At 45.3% G+C, this 15,055-nt stretch overlaps 2 protein-coding genes across 2 annotated transcripts in view; one reads left to right on the top strand and one right to left on the bottom strand.

Annotated features, from left to right (window-relative positions):
* Window positions 1–3,472, top strand: part of mep1ba (meprin A subunit beta a) — a 6,394-nt gene extending 2,922 nt beyond the window's left edge. The window contains exons 9-15 of the mRNA XM_068707955.1: window positions 872–1,021; window positions 1,452–1,667; window positions 1,849–2,105; window positions 2,263–2,473; window positions 2,564–2,740; window positions 2,829–3,082; window positions 3,165–3,472. Of these exons, the coding sequence (XP_068564056.1) occupies window positions 872–1,021; window positions 1,452–1,667; window positions 1,849–2,105; window positions 2,263–2,473; window positions 2,564–2,740; window positions 2,829–3,082; window positions 3,165–3,209 (1,310 nt within the window). The 3' untranslated portion in view covers window positions 3,210–3,472. The remainder of the gene's footprint in view (window positions 1–871; window positions 1,022–1,451; window positions 1,668–1,848; window positions 2,106–2,262; window positions 2,474–2,563; window positions 2,741–2,828; window positions 3,083–3,164) is intronic.
* A 97-nt stretch (window positions 3,473–3,569) lies between these two features.
* Window positions 3,570–14,830, bottom strand: uhmk1 (U2AF homology motif (UHM) kinase 1). The gene is made up of 9 exons (XM_068707956.1): window positions 13,504–14,830; window positions 13,149–13,278; window positions 11,998–12,184; window positions 11,705–11,902; window positions 11,271–11,365; window positions 11,052–11,128; window positions 10,349–10,447; window positions 10,150–10,238; window positions 3,570–9,383 (listed from the first exon to the last, which is right to left on the bottom strand). Exons 1-9 carry the CDS (start codon window positions 13,805–13,807, stop codon window positions 9,237–9,239), a joined length of 1,326 nt encoding a protein of 441 aa, XP_068564057.1. The 5' UTR covers window positions 13,808–14,830; the 3' UTR covers window positions 3,570–9,236.
* Between the last annotated feature and the right edge of the window lie 225 nt (window positions 14,831–15,055).

Here is a 15,055-nt window from a genome sequence, read left to right as displayed (position 1 = left end):
GTCCCATAATAACCTAGCAGAGTCACAAGTAAAGGTCAGAGTTTATCTGGCATCAAATTATGCTAATTTACATTAATAATCCAAGGCAATAATCTATAATTCATCATCCTAGGCTCATTTATGATGTTTTCAGGCTTCAGACACTCAGTACTATATTCAGTCGTTCTGTTAACTGTTCTTTATTCTATGATGTAACCATATGTGCGCGGTGGTACTCTTGCTCTCCGCCTGCAGTATCGCCCCTCAGTTATCAGGCCGAGCACTATGTCATATATTGTTCCCTTTATCACTCCTTTTATGGAGGGCAAATAAAAGCTGGTTCAACATATTTGACCGAAGGTGTCCTGATTAAAGAGTCTTGACATAATGAGAACGTACATTCACTCACAGCATAGGCTGGCATCTACTACTTCCTCTTATAGGCCTATAATGAGATAGCGACCTTTATCTTCAGTCATGGCGCCTGACAACAACAGCACAAGGAGAGTATTAGGTCCAACTGAACACTACAAACAAAGTATGATGATCATAGTACTGGTTGAAGCAGGAAGAGGGTTTGACTGAGACCAAAACACAGGACTTTAACCCAGGAGACCGGTGTTTGTGTCCCAAACGGTTGTTGACTTATTGTGAAGTTCGTGACCCGTTTGTTCTTATGCTACATTGTTTACATTTTACTTTGTTTACTTACCTATTTTAAGTGGCGAGAGAATGTAAAATAAGTGACTATGTATCTATATATTATCTATTCAAATATATGTACATTTTAGCAGCTTTTATGGGTTATGACAGGAACGGTAGAGAAAGTTCCAGTCAAATAAGGTGAAAGTCTTCTGCACTGACGTGTGAGCTTACCGCTTCCTCTCCACAGCCAAGTCTTCCTCCTTCGTGGACAGCTGTAGCTTTGAGCAGGAGAACATCTGCGGGATGATTCAGGGTCCCGGCGAGGCAAAGTGGGAACAGCGCAGCTCTGCCAGCGGAGGGCCTCAGACCGACTTCTCCAACATGGGACAGTGTGAAGGTGACTGCCATTAAAAAAAAATACACGTCCAGGTGCTGAACTTTGTGCAAAGGGAAAATGCGGATAAAGCATATACGGCATAATCATTTATTGTTGTTGTCCGGTTAGCGGTTATTAAACTTTATCAGCCATGGCCTTGATAAGTTACCATCTAAAGATATTTAAAAGAGAAGGTGCCTCAAGTGATTTATAACGTGATTTGAACAAAGTACAGGCTGGCAGTAAAAACACATTGTCGTTTGAAGATCAATAGCAAATCATAAGTGGTTTATTAGAAATAGACATCATTTAGCTCAGCTGCGATCCACCCCTATGCTGGCTAATACAGCTTGAGCCCCTCGTAGTCCAGCCAGCGCCACCTTGGGGAGACTTTTACCGGCACGCTGAATTGACAAACGGAACCCACCGTTGTCCTCCCCCTGCCCCTCAGGAAAAGGCCACTTCATGCACTTCAGCACCGCCTCTGCCGGACCTGGCGACCGTGCGTTCCTGGAGAGTCGTTGGCTTTACCCCAAACCTGGAGTCCAGTGTCTGCAGATCTTCCTCCACAACACCGCCGCAGCGGACGACGTTCTCAACATCTGGGTGAGAGAGTATGACGAGGTCAACCCCGGCGGTAAACTCAAGCTCTTCAAGAGCATTTCAGGTACACAAATGACATATACAATAGTACAGACCGTGTGATATGCAGTATAAGCCAAGTATAAGGCAAGTTTGCTGACTTTGAGAAGAAGTTGAAAGAAGCAGGAAAATCAAAAAACTCAAAATATTTCATGAACGCTTCATTAATAGTGTGTAATGTCTACTCTTATCTGTTCTCTTTACAGGAGGCGTCATGGGCTCCTGGGAACTGCACAACATCAATCTGAATGTGAGCCGGAAGGCCCGTGTGGTTTTTGAGGGCGTGAGGGGAAAGGGTCCATCGGCGGGAGGATTCTCTCTGGATGACATCAACCTGTCATCCACACAGTGCCCTCAGCACATCTGGCACATCCGCAACATCACCCGCCTGCTGGCCACCACACCAGCAGGAGAGAAGCTGTACAGCCCTCGCTTTCTGTCACCGGCAGGTTACTCCTTCCAGGTAAACAAACGCCTTTGAAATATACGACTCGCCCACTGTGGACGGTTGTGGTTGCAATTGCCGTTCTGGGGAGGCATCTAGTTAAACGGTCGAGTTACTTTTCATTACGGTCACATGCTTACACGGTGCTTTAACGTCGCTTCACACCGCTCTGCAGGTCGGTGTGTACCTGAACGGAATAAGCGACCGTCCAGGATACATGGGCACCTACTTCTACCTGACCTCTGGCCCCAACGACCACAGGCTCAAGTGGCCGTGTCCGTGGCAGCAGGCCACTATGGCCCTGATGGATCAGCACTCGGACGTCAGACAGCAGATGAACATGCACCGAATGGTCACCACCGACCCCGGGAAGATGTCTTCTGACGGTGAGAGACGAGAACTCATTCTGTTCTTCACGCGATGATTTCTTGCTCTGTTCGTCAAACGGAGAATCACCTGCCCCCCCCCACACACAGGTACTGAGTTCTACTGGGACGATCCCAGGAAGGTGGGCTCCAAAGTGACCGAGTCTGACGGCAGCTCTTACTACCGGGGCCCAGGCACCGGAACGAGCAGCTTCATCACCCACAGCAGACTGAAGAGCAGGAGCTTCATCAAAGGAGACGATGCCTTCTTCCTCTTGAGTCTGGAAGGTAGCGGGGAGTCCTTCAGACATCCGTGATGTACGTCTAAGATCAGCCCGTCTCTGAAACGTCACGGTTCTTGTCCGCTCGTCCTCAGATATATCCCACCTGCTGGCCTCTCAGCCCGTCGGACGCCCCGCAGCCTCGGGGCTCGACGACGGTCAGGCGAAGGCGGCGGACCAAGGCGCTCCGCAGCGAGGCGCCGGAAACCCGGCGGCGGTCGTGGCCGTGGTCGGGTGCGTGGCAGCGACCATGCTGGCGGTGTCCGCGGTGATCGCCTGGAGGACGAGGGGGAGGCGGCAGGAGAGCGGCGAGGCGGTGATCATACAGGACATGCCTGGATTCATGGAAGTGAGCGTCGAACGGTAGCGTCAGCGTGAATCCACAGCGCGGCGAGAAACTAACTATAACACACGTTTCCATTTTATTACAGGAGCAGCCGACGAAAGACTTAACGTCCATCTTCACAACTCCATGATGCTCCGATCCAAAAGGAAGAAATCAGCACTTCAGAAGAGAGACAACTTTGGCTTGGGACCTCCCTGTGAGCACACGTTAGAGCATTATTGGATATGATCTGGTCTCCATGGTTTCTGTGGTAGAATTGCTGTTCAGAATGTTTTCAGGGGGGTCCTTTAAACAACACATAATATTTTTCTCAAAGGTGAAATTCAACATTTTTGTAAATCGAATGAATGGCAAAAACTGCTGCTCAGAATAAAACCTTGCATGTGAACATCATATATAATCTATTTGAGTTTATTGAAATGAAACTGTTTACCTGATGGCTTAAAGAAGACTCTACCTTATTGAGCCCAAAACACCAGACAAACATCAGTTCAAGTCCATCACCATTTTTATTAGGAGATACTGAGACAACAGCATGACTCGCTCTTAAGTGGAAGGCTGTAAAGCGTGGACTAACTCACACGGTTTCATACATGTTACACCATGATAGCTTCTCACATCGCTTCAGTCCAGTTTGACCTATGGGGCATCTCACTGAGGGTGGATCATCCGGGAATAGAAATGAACATGAACTCTGAATATTTTAAAGTTTCATTTGAGTGAAATCATCGAGAATTTATTTTGGCCAAATCAATCATCCCACTTCTTCAAACGTCCCACTGTTCTCTGGAATATCCTCTCAACCAAACGGGTACAAAGAAAAAAACCAAAACCTCAAACCAAAAAAAAAAAAAGGCAACATCTGTCATGAAGATTGTCTGAAGTTCTCCCTCCTCATCTAATCATTTTTGGTTTCTGTTAGCTCATAGCAGGACGGTCAGATTTGGGTTTTAAATCATTGTTCCGAGGTTTTCAATGAGCCGTCACTCCTTCATATGTTCATACTAACAATGGACCGAGAACAATGTGGAGGAGGTCATTCTTAGAGCCCAAAGCAGATAATCAGAGCATTATCACCCAACTCTGCATATCTCAGATCTACAGCGCTATTTTGGAAAGTTGATTTGATTTTTCCGGCCCGCAAAATCAAATCGATTACCGCAGCTTTAAATTTAGAATCTATTCCTCAATGTGTATCACATTAGCTGCTCACAGGTGATGAGTTGTAGCGTGATTGTTGTTATTCTCTGTGACTCTTAATGAACCCTGGAGTTGACCGGGACTTGAGGGAAAGCCACATCCCATCGTTTATGTTCTGTGCTGTAAAGACGAGCCTCAACTGACGTGTGCTTCGTTAATAGGAATGGATCATATCGACGTCACAGTAGAAATAGCTGGCTGCACTCTTGCATAATGCATTTACTCACATTTGTCCTTGTGACTTCAAAGTTGAGATTGTAAACAAAAACAGGCATACAGCGCTTCAGCTATAACACTGCACACACACACACACACACACACACACACACACACACACACACACACACACACACAATAATGCACAGATGTGCTGAGAGCGTATTATCAAAGTCTGGCCTAGAGGTCAGGTGCAATGAAATTAAAGCGCAACCCTGAATCTCTGTCAGCGAAGACAAAAAAACAAAAAAAAAAACACAAATGTCTTCTTAGATGACAGGAAGTGGAAGATAAACTGATTTAAAGCAGCTCATTGGCGAGCGCGAGTAGAAGCGAGACGAGAGTGTTTGAAATGTTAAGACTCAAAAACACTGTGATGCAACGAAGAGACAACAACAGCGTCGTGCCGTCGTGTCACTGCGAGCGCAGATTTGCTTTTAGTGTCCGCGCACAAAAGGCAGAATTGAATTCAAAACGACGGGGAGACAGGTAGTATTAATACAAAATAATACAGCATTAAAAGCTGGACGAGGAAGTATTACAAAAATGAAGTAATAGCTGGAAGGCTGAGGATTCCCCCAACAAGTGCGACAGAACTCTCTGAGGGGGATCAGTGTGGCGACACCGTGTGCTCACCATCAGTACTGCGGTCTACCACGACACACACACACACACACACACACACACCGAGCACTGCGACACTTCTCTGAGCCGACAGAACGCCAGTGAGCGCAAAAGGTAATCCACACAGAAACTGGCATTTATAAAAACACAATGCTGTGCCATGCAGCGCCTCATCACAGACCACTATGAATCAGCTGGAGTGGGAGCTTGAGCATCAACGGGTTTGAAGCTACGCTCTTTTTTTTTTCTTTTTTTTTAGCATATCGTATCAGCTAACAATAAGATTCATGGAAACAGTCTTGTGCCAATGTTATGTGTTTTTTCTTGTGTTATTGTGATATTGGTGAGAACGTGAATAACTTTATTAGTGCTGCAACAGTTAGTTAACTGATAAGTCCATCAATAGAATATATATTGTCAACAACCTTAGTAACACATTGATTTATTTTTATATAACTTTTAAGGTTTTCAAAGTTGAGACGACTGCGGCCCGTCACCCTCATGCTCCAACAGGAAGTGAAATTGAGTTGTGTGCAAAATGACGTAACTGTGGACTAAAAACACAATATTCACTATTAAAAGAATGCCGAATTGGTCATCTGCAGTTCCTGTTTGCAATGTACAAACGGCTAAGACTGCATAACTTTGATACTTTAAGTAAACTTTAAAACTTCTGGAAAGTTCTGCAGTCATAAGGAGCGGATTCAAGGGACGTTCATTTGTTGGATGTCAAGATCTGAGTTATGATTCGGAGGAGGAGGCGGCGGCTCACGTCTCTCCTCAGTATGCTGTGGACTATTGGACAAAACAAGTCGTTTCAAGACGGCCATTTTTCCAACTTTATTCTAGTAATTAATCAAACGAACAACGAACTGATTAATCGAGCCTTAGCTTGCAATATTGTCCCCAATGGGTAGAAAACGTGTGCGACGATCTCACAAAGCTGCTCGACTTAAAAGTGCATCAACATCACATTAGAAGGGAGAACAGTGTAAAATGAAGACCGTCTCTTTTCTTCACCTAAATAACCTGCTTTGCCTTTTTTTTTTTTTTAAAACTACAAACCATAAAAACCCCAAAACACCAAATACAACTAATAAGCTTCAGTCAACATGAACACACACCTCACACCTGTACTGTCACCTGACTCAGAGTCAGCAGCATCCTGCGGTATGTATGTGACGCAAGATGTGAACGAACCCGTGCTGCAGCGCATTAAAACAGTGGCAGTGCGGCTTTAAAATAGCGGACTCGTGTAAACAAAGTCTGGTGCAGAACGTAACGCTCGTATCCCGTCTTTTAGAAGTCGTCCCTGAACGTTGCGCCTCTGTGCTTCGTCAGCTGTAGCGGTTCAGCGGTCTTCTCTCTAAAAAGGGATGAAGCTTTTAATCGACGAGCAGTGAAGCGGCTTTTGAACGGGAACAAAGTCAGGACTGAGCTTCTGGAGGGTGAGTCCGTACTCACTATTTGACAAACGTAAAGTAAACCTGCGGGGAGTTTAGTCTTGCCGGGACTTAGTCGGTAAACATTCGGCAGAGAACTACTGACACCGTCATACGTTATGTCAGAGGTGAGCAGCAGAATCGTACACACAGAAGATAATGATGGAGCTAAATATGTCATAAATGAACATCAACGTCAAAAGCAAATTTCAAAATGCCTTGACAAGGAATATCTTGATATTGCCAAAGATCTATTTTGTGCACCAGGTCTGTGACAAACTGTGTTTTGAACTCATTGTTAGTTAAGTTGCCGCCTCGCTGGCGTGCCACAGACCGATGGTTTAAAAGTGCTGAATAAGTCAAGTAGTTGGAGCTTCAAATCGAGATTCTTAGGCCAGCGACGCTCTCGAGTGGAAACTTTGGAATTCACATTTTTAGGCACATACAAATAAAGGTGGTAGAAAAATATATATAGATATTTTATGCCCAAATTTGTTTTTATATATATATATTTAAATATATATATATTTTCTTAGAGGGGAAGGCGCAACACATTATTATTATAAAATAGGTCTGAGAGACGGAGGAAGACGTATCCGTCCAAAAAGCTTTGAATACCGTCTTATTGTATATGAACATCACGGTTCTCACATTACAGATGTGAGACAGATGTTCATTTGTGCTCTACAACACGAACCGGCTGCAGTTCTTCACGCACCAGACTGTAAAGCAGACTGTGGAAGTTCTAGAGGAGAAATAACTCGTTCAAATGAGCATTAAGACACTTCCTCCTTCCTCAAGTCAGTGACCGAGAGGTTTCGATGCTACGGACTCACTCGGTTTTTTAATTTGCATATTTTGACGTTTTCCTTTGCTCTTATTGCATTTTCTTTTTATTGTATTGGTTTCATCTAATGTGCTGTTTTATCGGGGTTCACATTTTACCTTAGTTTGTACTGCTTGTGTTTGGCTTCCTGTTATATTGTCTTAATTTATCTTTGCTTTGTCTGTTAAAACATTTTCTATCTCTGTTCGTAAAGGTGCTATAAATATAAATATATATATATAGTTTTAAATCATTATTATTATTATTATTACTGTGTCAATTCATGACGCATCTCCACTTGTGCGCCTGTTACAATGACTTAGCCTGTTTGCTAAATGGCAAACAATGCAAAGCGGGAGTTAATGCTAAACCGCAGTGCAGCATTTCTAGCATTTGGTTGTTTAGCATTTAGCTAATAGCATCAGTTCAAAAGTCACTTCGTCTGGCTTCGACTAGAGTGCAGTGAAGAGTTCATGAAGAAGCCTAGCGAGACGACTAGACCTGCTGGACGGGAAGCGTTCTCTGAGGCGCCTGCATCTCGGGCTGCTCCAGGACCAGACGCATGCAGGTGAAGCACAAGCTGGTGTTACATAACAGCGTTTTGGTTAGTTAGCCTGCGGAGATGTATACATTCTATATAAAACTGTCCTACTGCCCCGATATATAATAACACATAAACCTCACACACCGTGTCACGCATCTAGCTACATTTCTCGTAAACTGACAGAAGTATGAAACGGTACCGTGTCTTGCATTGTGGGTAACGGACCGATGTCTGCCTAATCAATGCACCGGTTCAAGCGCAAACTAAATGAAAGATTGAAGAAATATGAGGGGTTTTTTTTTTTTTAAATCGGTACCACCGCTCAGTATCTCTTCACGTTGCATAGCGCTACAGCCGCTATGTGTAGGATTTGAAAAATGGCCAACTTGGGCAAAAGCAACACATAATTTCCACCAGGAGTGTCTCCATTTTCTACAGACTGTATAAGAATGACGCTACAAACGTTACGCACGGCGGCTTTAAACTACTAAACTGGCTGCTGTAGCTCTACAGAACTCTGAACGCTATAATGCCGATCACACCGCGAGGCGAAATTTAAAAGCGTACTCGGCTTTAGAAGTCAGAAGACATTCTGCGAATTCTCTTTGTGCTTAACGATTCAGATTTGATCCATACGTCGCTCGTTTTCTTCGTTTTGCTCGTATCTCTGATCGTTCTCAGCATGTAGTTAATAACATTTCATTGATCCTGTGCCCTTGTAAGCGTTGCAGTGAAAACACAGAACTCCCTGTATGTCTTCATAAAACGGGCGCACGATCAAGTGATGATAAAGAAAATATCCTTTGAGCTTCAAGGCTACAGGACAGGACCTGCAGAGAGTAACTGTGTTGAATTATAATATGATAATCATTTAACAGGATGTGTTTGACCCACAAGAAACCTCCCAAACATTCTAACGGGAGGTCAGCGTCGTTTGATAGGAGGCTTTCGCTCGCCCTTATTATTGTGATTCATTCATTCATTACTCATTCCTTCAGTGCGGTCATTTCTATGAATGAATGAGAGCGAAACGGAAGCTCGAACAGGAACCGCTGCACCCAGACCGCAGCCCTCTGGCACAGTTAAAGAGCTAAAGTTAAAGAGGGCTGCAGGCAGCAGAAATGACAGCGGAGAGTTCAATTTACCCTCTGCAGGAAACACAGACTCACGGTAGCAAAACCACATGAATGACATGCAGAACTCTTAACCCCCGAGGGGAGGAAATGGACCCGGTGGTGGGCTATACGGTCGTGTTCTTTCATGCACAACTAGTGCAGAGGTGTAAATTGAGCTGTGGGGGACTTTTTACTGCACAGTCTGGTACAAGTAACCTCTTTTGTAGGCGCTGAGAGGGTAGAAGGTGGCCACGACGAACTTCCCGTCAAAGGTGCGGCCCGTCAGCAGCCTCTGGGCCTCTTTGGAGTCGCTGGAGTTGGCATACTCCACAAACACCTGATGGCCACACACAGGACACGTCGACGGGTTAGTGCGTGAAATGACTGCGAGCGTGTGCGTAACCCCGGATGTCCACTGGATGCGACCCCGTCTCACTCCGGTCCCGCCAATGGCTTTCGTTGCGGGTCAAAGTCCGCCTAAAGGGTTTTCGAAGGCGGCGCTTTTTCCAAGCAGCAGCCATGTTGTTGTTTTTTTGTGTGTGTGTAGTCAACCCAACGCGTCAGATAACAACGGCTTGGTCAGTGGACCTACGCTTTTTTTTTGGATGCATCGGGGATGCATAGTGTCTTTTCAAAATAAAACACGGAAAAAATACAGTTTCTGCTTGTTGCCTGCATACAGCGTCTTTTCAAAATAAAACTTCTAACCTAAGTATTCTTCGTTTTTACGTTTACTAGGTTAGGTTTAGGAAAAGGTTGTGGTTTGGGTTAAAATAAGTACTCTTGTTACGTAACAAGTACATGAGTACGAGTACATGAGTAACGTTATCGATGACCGATGAATATCTCCTTCTCCTTCTTCACTCGCTACAAACAAGAATAGTGTGTTTTGCTGTAAATATGTTGAGACAACAACACTAAAAAATTAAATGAGTCAATAAAATTAATTTCAAGCCAATTGTTGTTAAATACAAGCATTGAGATACAATCACAAGCTCATCTCCAGCACCAGAGAGGAGCGTCGCATCGCAGCCGCACCCAGTGGACATTGGGGGAAATTGAGTAAAGGAGAAAAGGTTGTGAAGGTTGCTGTGATATCTAACCTGTCCTTTCCCAGGGTTCTCCTTGGGGATGAGCAGAGAAACCACCGAGCCGTACTTCTGGCACTCCTCTTTCATGTCCTCCAGGATGTCTGGGAGAAACAGCGACGGACATTTTGACTCGCTTTTACCGAAAGAAACGGGAAACCAACTCAGAAATTCGCCCAAGTTATTTCATAATGTAGAGACAAGAGTGTTGTACCTTCATACTCCTCCTCGTTGTGCAGATGGCTGTCATCGATCAGGTTGAGCAGACGCAGGACGGGAGTGGGCAGCAGAACCAGGTCCTCAATGTGAGGAGCTGACACGCACACACGCACACACACACACACACACACACACACACACACAAAAAAGTTGAATAAAAATGTAGGTAGTTTTCTGATAAGGTAGGTTTTAATGAGTAATTTGATGCTAAAAAAATGTGGTGTGACGTCATGATTGACAGCTGTGATTGACAGCGTCACAAAGACAAATCACCGGTCTGTGTAATAGAAAGCGCTCCAGATTGATCATAAATACATTTATAGAGATATGATGGTTAATGGTTGTGTCTTTCTAGCTATCGCGGTGCTAACGTAGCGGCTAAGTGGCTCGCGCTAAGAAGCTGCGGCCGTGCTAGGCTAGCGATCGGCTCAGGAGGGCGTGACCTTGATTTACGGTCAGTCATTTTGCAGACGCTTTTATCCAAAGCGACTTACAATTCAGTATCTATCTACCGTAGGTACAGCTACAGGAGCCATTTTGGGGCTAAGTGTCTCGCTCAAGGACACATTGACATGAGACTAGCAGAGCAGGAGCCGGGGATCAAACCGCCGACCCTCTGTTTGAAAGGTGGCCCTGCTCTCCACTTAGCCACGGTCACCCTAGATGATGTGACACACGTCTGAAATATGAACACATACCAAAGGGGATACTGAAGAACGGGCTCAGCAGGGCGGTGTCAGCGGTGCATCTTTGCTTTGGGTCGTTGAGGAGCATGCTGTAGACACAGAGTACCAAAGTGACACCGGACAACATTCCTCTGCTCACACAGGTAAGCCGGTCAATACACAGCACAGTAAGGAGCATCGCAGTCGAGGCCAAGGGGCCTGAATTCAAAGCTATTATGTGTGAGAAGGTACCTTTTGATGAGGTCTCTGAGGTGGTAGACAGGGATGGCGGGGCACACCACACTGTTGCTGGCAAAAATGTGGTCTACAAGGCCGGCGCTGTTATCCTGATGAAGAGGAAAACGTGTTTTTTTTCTGTGTTTTATTTGACTCGTCCTTACTGAACAGTTGATTCAAAACTACCTTTATATGTTTACAGATATTGTTCCCTGTTACTTTATGTTCAAACATGCAACAACATGAATAAATGTTGATTTTTAATTGATTATTCTTCCTTTAATCATCAAATCTACTATTAAATGTTTCTAAAGAGAATAACATCTTTTTCAGTTAACTGTTTGTGCCGGAATGCAAAACATTTTGTAAATTTTTTGCATTTGGCGAGCCTCCGTCTGACTCCATTAAATCAATATCATCAATCCACCCGGAGCAGAGCTTTGTCATACCTTCCACTTCTGCGAGCGGACGGTCTCTTTGAGTTTGATTCCTGAGAACATCTCCAGCAGGATGATGCCCAGGCTCCACATGTCCACGGCGGTCGTGCAGCCCGATTCCCCGTCCAACTCCACCCCGGCCCGAGCGAGGCCGTTTTGCAGCTCGGCCTCCGGAGCTCGATACCCGTCTGTCTGGATGTACTTGACGTCCTGGAGGAGGCGAGGCGAGGGGAGCGAGTCAGAAATGCAATGCTCGTTCTACACTTCTACTGACCGTCAAAATTCCCCAGGCACGCCCCCCCCACCTGGTTTCCCTCTTTGAAGCTGAGGCCGAAGTCGATGAGCTTGAAGCACTCGTCGTCGGCGCTCCAGAGAATGTTGCGGGGCTTGAGGTCTGCGTGGACGTAGCCCTCCCTGTGGAGGAAGGCGAGAGCCTCCAGGATGTCTCTGGCACAGTGCTGGACGAGCCACATGGAGTGGCCCTGCTGGGGTCTGCCGGCAAACATCACACCAGGATGTGAAACACAGCTCGAGCTCTCCTAAATATGTGTATTATACCCAGTGTCGGGGGTAACGCGTTACTTTGAAGTATCATATATCATAAGCAATCCGTTACAAGAACATCACACCGAAACAGGAGCGGCTTTCTGCTGTCACCCCGAGGGAAACGATCAAGCTTTTTAGCGGACAAGACGCTACCAACATCAACTATCGAGTCTCCATCTTGAGGCTCAACGTGGAAGAAACAGCGACCGACAGTCGATACGACACAGAGCTGCTGAAGGGATACTGCGTCTGTTATTCCTGCCTGCCTCTAGCTGTATGATGATTTTTTTTTTTTTTTTTAAATCAGTGGAAAACATGCATTTGTGTGCATTGTTTTGTAATTGCATAGCGGGGCTACTTACACTCAATTCCCGGTTTATCAGCAGCACCTAGCTCAAACTTAATGCAGTAGCGTTCAAATAAATCCTCCGGTCATGAAGCTTATTATTGTTGAAAGGACTCGATGCAACTGTACGGTCATTTTAGAGTGCTGAAGTCTGTGGTTGTAGAATTGTATTGTATCATACTGACGGTTGTTCCTATTATTTTGTCCACTCCATTAATATCATTGAGGGCAAGCTAAATAACAGAGGCTTCTCTGTATAATGCAGTACGGTGGTATTATTCCTGCATACGTTTTAGATAGGTGTAGACGTATGGAATTTAAAAATAATTAGGTGCAGGTTATTAACACAGTGTGTCATTACCTCATTTCACCATCACTAGTGAGTACATTTTATGCTTTGAGAGGCACAAACAAATAATCGTCATGGTCCTGGTGGGGGGGGGGGGGGGGGCAACACTGAATGAAACCTGGGACAAATACAACAGAAACGACCTGCAGAATAAAAACAGCTCTCATGTATTTCTTTCTTGTTCTTTTTGGGAGCAGGGACTTCACGTCACTCACCTGGCACCCTGGGCACCACTGCTGCTCCTCACCAACAGATCAGACACACTGACATCCAGGAGCTCCAGCAGCAGACAGCGGGTGGCGACACCCATACAGCTGTGGTTGGTGAACACCCCGTACAGTGTCACTGATGGGAAGAGAGACGCTGTCATTACACACAGCTGGGCCTGTACGTTTTAAGATGAAGAAGCAAGATCAATAGATTTTTTTCAATGAAATTTGGCATTGGCTCACACACACACACACACACACACACACACACACACACACACACACACACACAAGGGTTTGAAAACAGCAGCCGATATCATAGACTGTGCCACGAAAGCTTTCTATCTGTATATGTTGTTACCGATGTTTTTATGCCCCTGGATGTCCTCCAGCACGGACCTCTCCTTGAGATACCCGTAATCTCCTCCCTGGGTGTCGGCCTGAAACTCCTTGACGGCGGCGGTGGCGGTGGCTCTGCCGGTGGAGCTGACCCGGTACACCGAGGCCGAGACGCCCTGGCCGAGCCGCGACTGGACGGTCCATATCTCACCGAAGATCTCAAAGAGCACCGGCTTCATGCTCTGGTCGACGTTGCCCTGTGACGGCTTGCTGCTGTCGGGACGCGGTGCCTTTGCACTCGGCTCGGAGGAGCCGCAGTGAGCCATCGGGAGACGGGAGAACACGGCAGACAAGGAGGAGCGGAGGAGAGGAGCCAGCTAGTTGAGAGGTGGGAGCAGCTGCGGGAGCATTGCGAGCGAACCGGGGTCTGTGTCAGCGCCGCATAAAAAACTACCAGGACGTGTCAACGACAGTTTACAGACAGTCCACCTACACCCAGAGCCTTGTTAAAACGAAGCACAGAGCAATACCTCTGCATATTATACTACCGTTTGCTTACTGAGGTTGTCAATACGAAGTCACGCTAGTCTTACACAAAGTTAGCTAACTTAGCTGCTCCAACTGGCTAAACTACGCGTTGAGTTCCAGCACGAAAGCACAACACACGTCCACGACACGCAGGCCAATTCTTCCGCCGTAATACGGTATCCGTATCGACAGTAATAACGTCAATAAAAAATGTTATAACGGCAGTAAAGTTCTGCCCAAGTTGCAACTCAGCTTGTTGTTATTAATCTTACTTCCGTTTCTGCTTTCCTCTGTAGGTTTGCGGTGCATCTTCTCCTGAAGTCTGCCCCCTGCCGGTGAGGAGAGGCACAATATGTGTCGTTTCCATCAAAACGTTAAAAATTGTTGTTTTGTTTCGTTTGTGTATTTTTTTTTCTTTCCTTTCAGGGTTCCTCATATTAAATTATCTTTCATTCAAATTCCGCTGTGTTTTCAGATGCTCTGTTCCTTTGATTTGATCAAATGAAACACACAAACAGCTGGTTTCAACTATATTATAGGCCTACTCATGTATGTGAATATTCATGTGGTTATTAATATACCTAATGTGTGTAATTATTTTTTAAACAGGTGAAATACTAGGCGAGTCTGTTGAGACCAGACAAGACCTCAGCCACGTAGTGAACGTCATATTGTACCACAAAACCAAAACGGCAAAAAGAAAAACCTCATTTTCAAGTCATGTTGATATTTTCTTTCGATTTTGGTTGCTCTCAATGGTATGACATTAAACTGTTTCACATGGTATCAAGCATTCTCTAATGCAATGTATGCATGACTTAAAAAGAGATCTAACAAAGATCTAGAACACAGTGCCCCTTGATTATTAAACTTCACCATCTCCTAAACCTTACACCTAAACAAACCATCTCCAACATACATAAATCCACTCAAATCTAAGGCCATCGCATTGACCTCATGCTGAACCAGAAACGCTTTAATAGTATTATACAACACTTATTATCTTCAGCATTTATTTGTCCAATTGCTGCCCGCTTACAACTTTG

Source organism: Cebidichthys violaceus, unplaced genomic scaffold, assembly GCF_023349555.1.
Source record: "Cebidichthys violaceus isolate CVI_PGR_0920_01 unplaced genomic scaffold, fCebVio1.0.p SCAF_13, whole genome shotgun sequence".
Classification (NCBI taxonomy): Eukaryota; Metazoa; Chordata; class Actinopteri; order Perciformes; family Stichaeidae; genus Cebidichthys; species Cebidichthys violaceus.
This window is presented reverse-complemented; position numbering and strand designations above follow the sequence as displayed.

What these genes read in the sequence shown, in the direction of transcription:
- uhmk1 (XM_068707956.1), bottom strand. Translation starts at nt 13,807, where the DNA reads ATGGCTCACTGCGGCTCCTCCGAGCCGAGTGCAAAGGCACCGCGTCCC. An exon ending in TCCGCTCGCAGAAGTGGAAG is followed by an intron (nt 11,366 to 11,704) that starts GTATGACAAAGC and finishes CCTCTTCATCAG; the next exon opens with GATAACAGCGCCGGCCTTGT. An exon ending in CTCAGAGACCTCATCAAAAG is followed by an intron (nt 11,129 to 11,270) that starts GTACCTTCTCAC and finishes CTGTGTCTACAG; the next exon opens with CATGCTCCTCAACGACCCAA.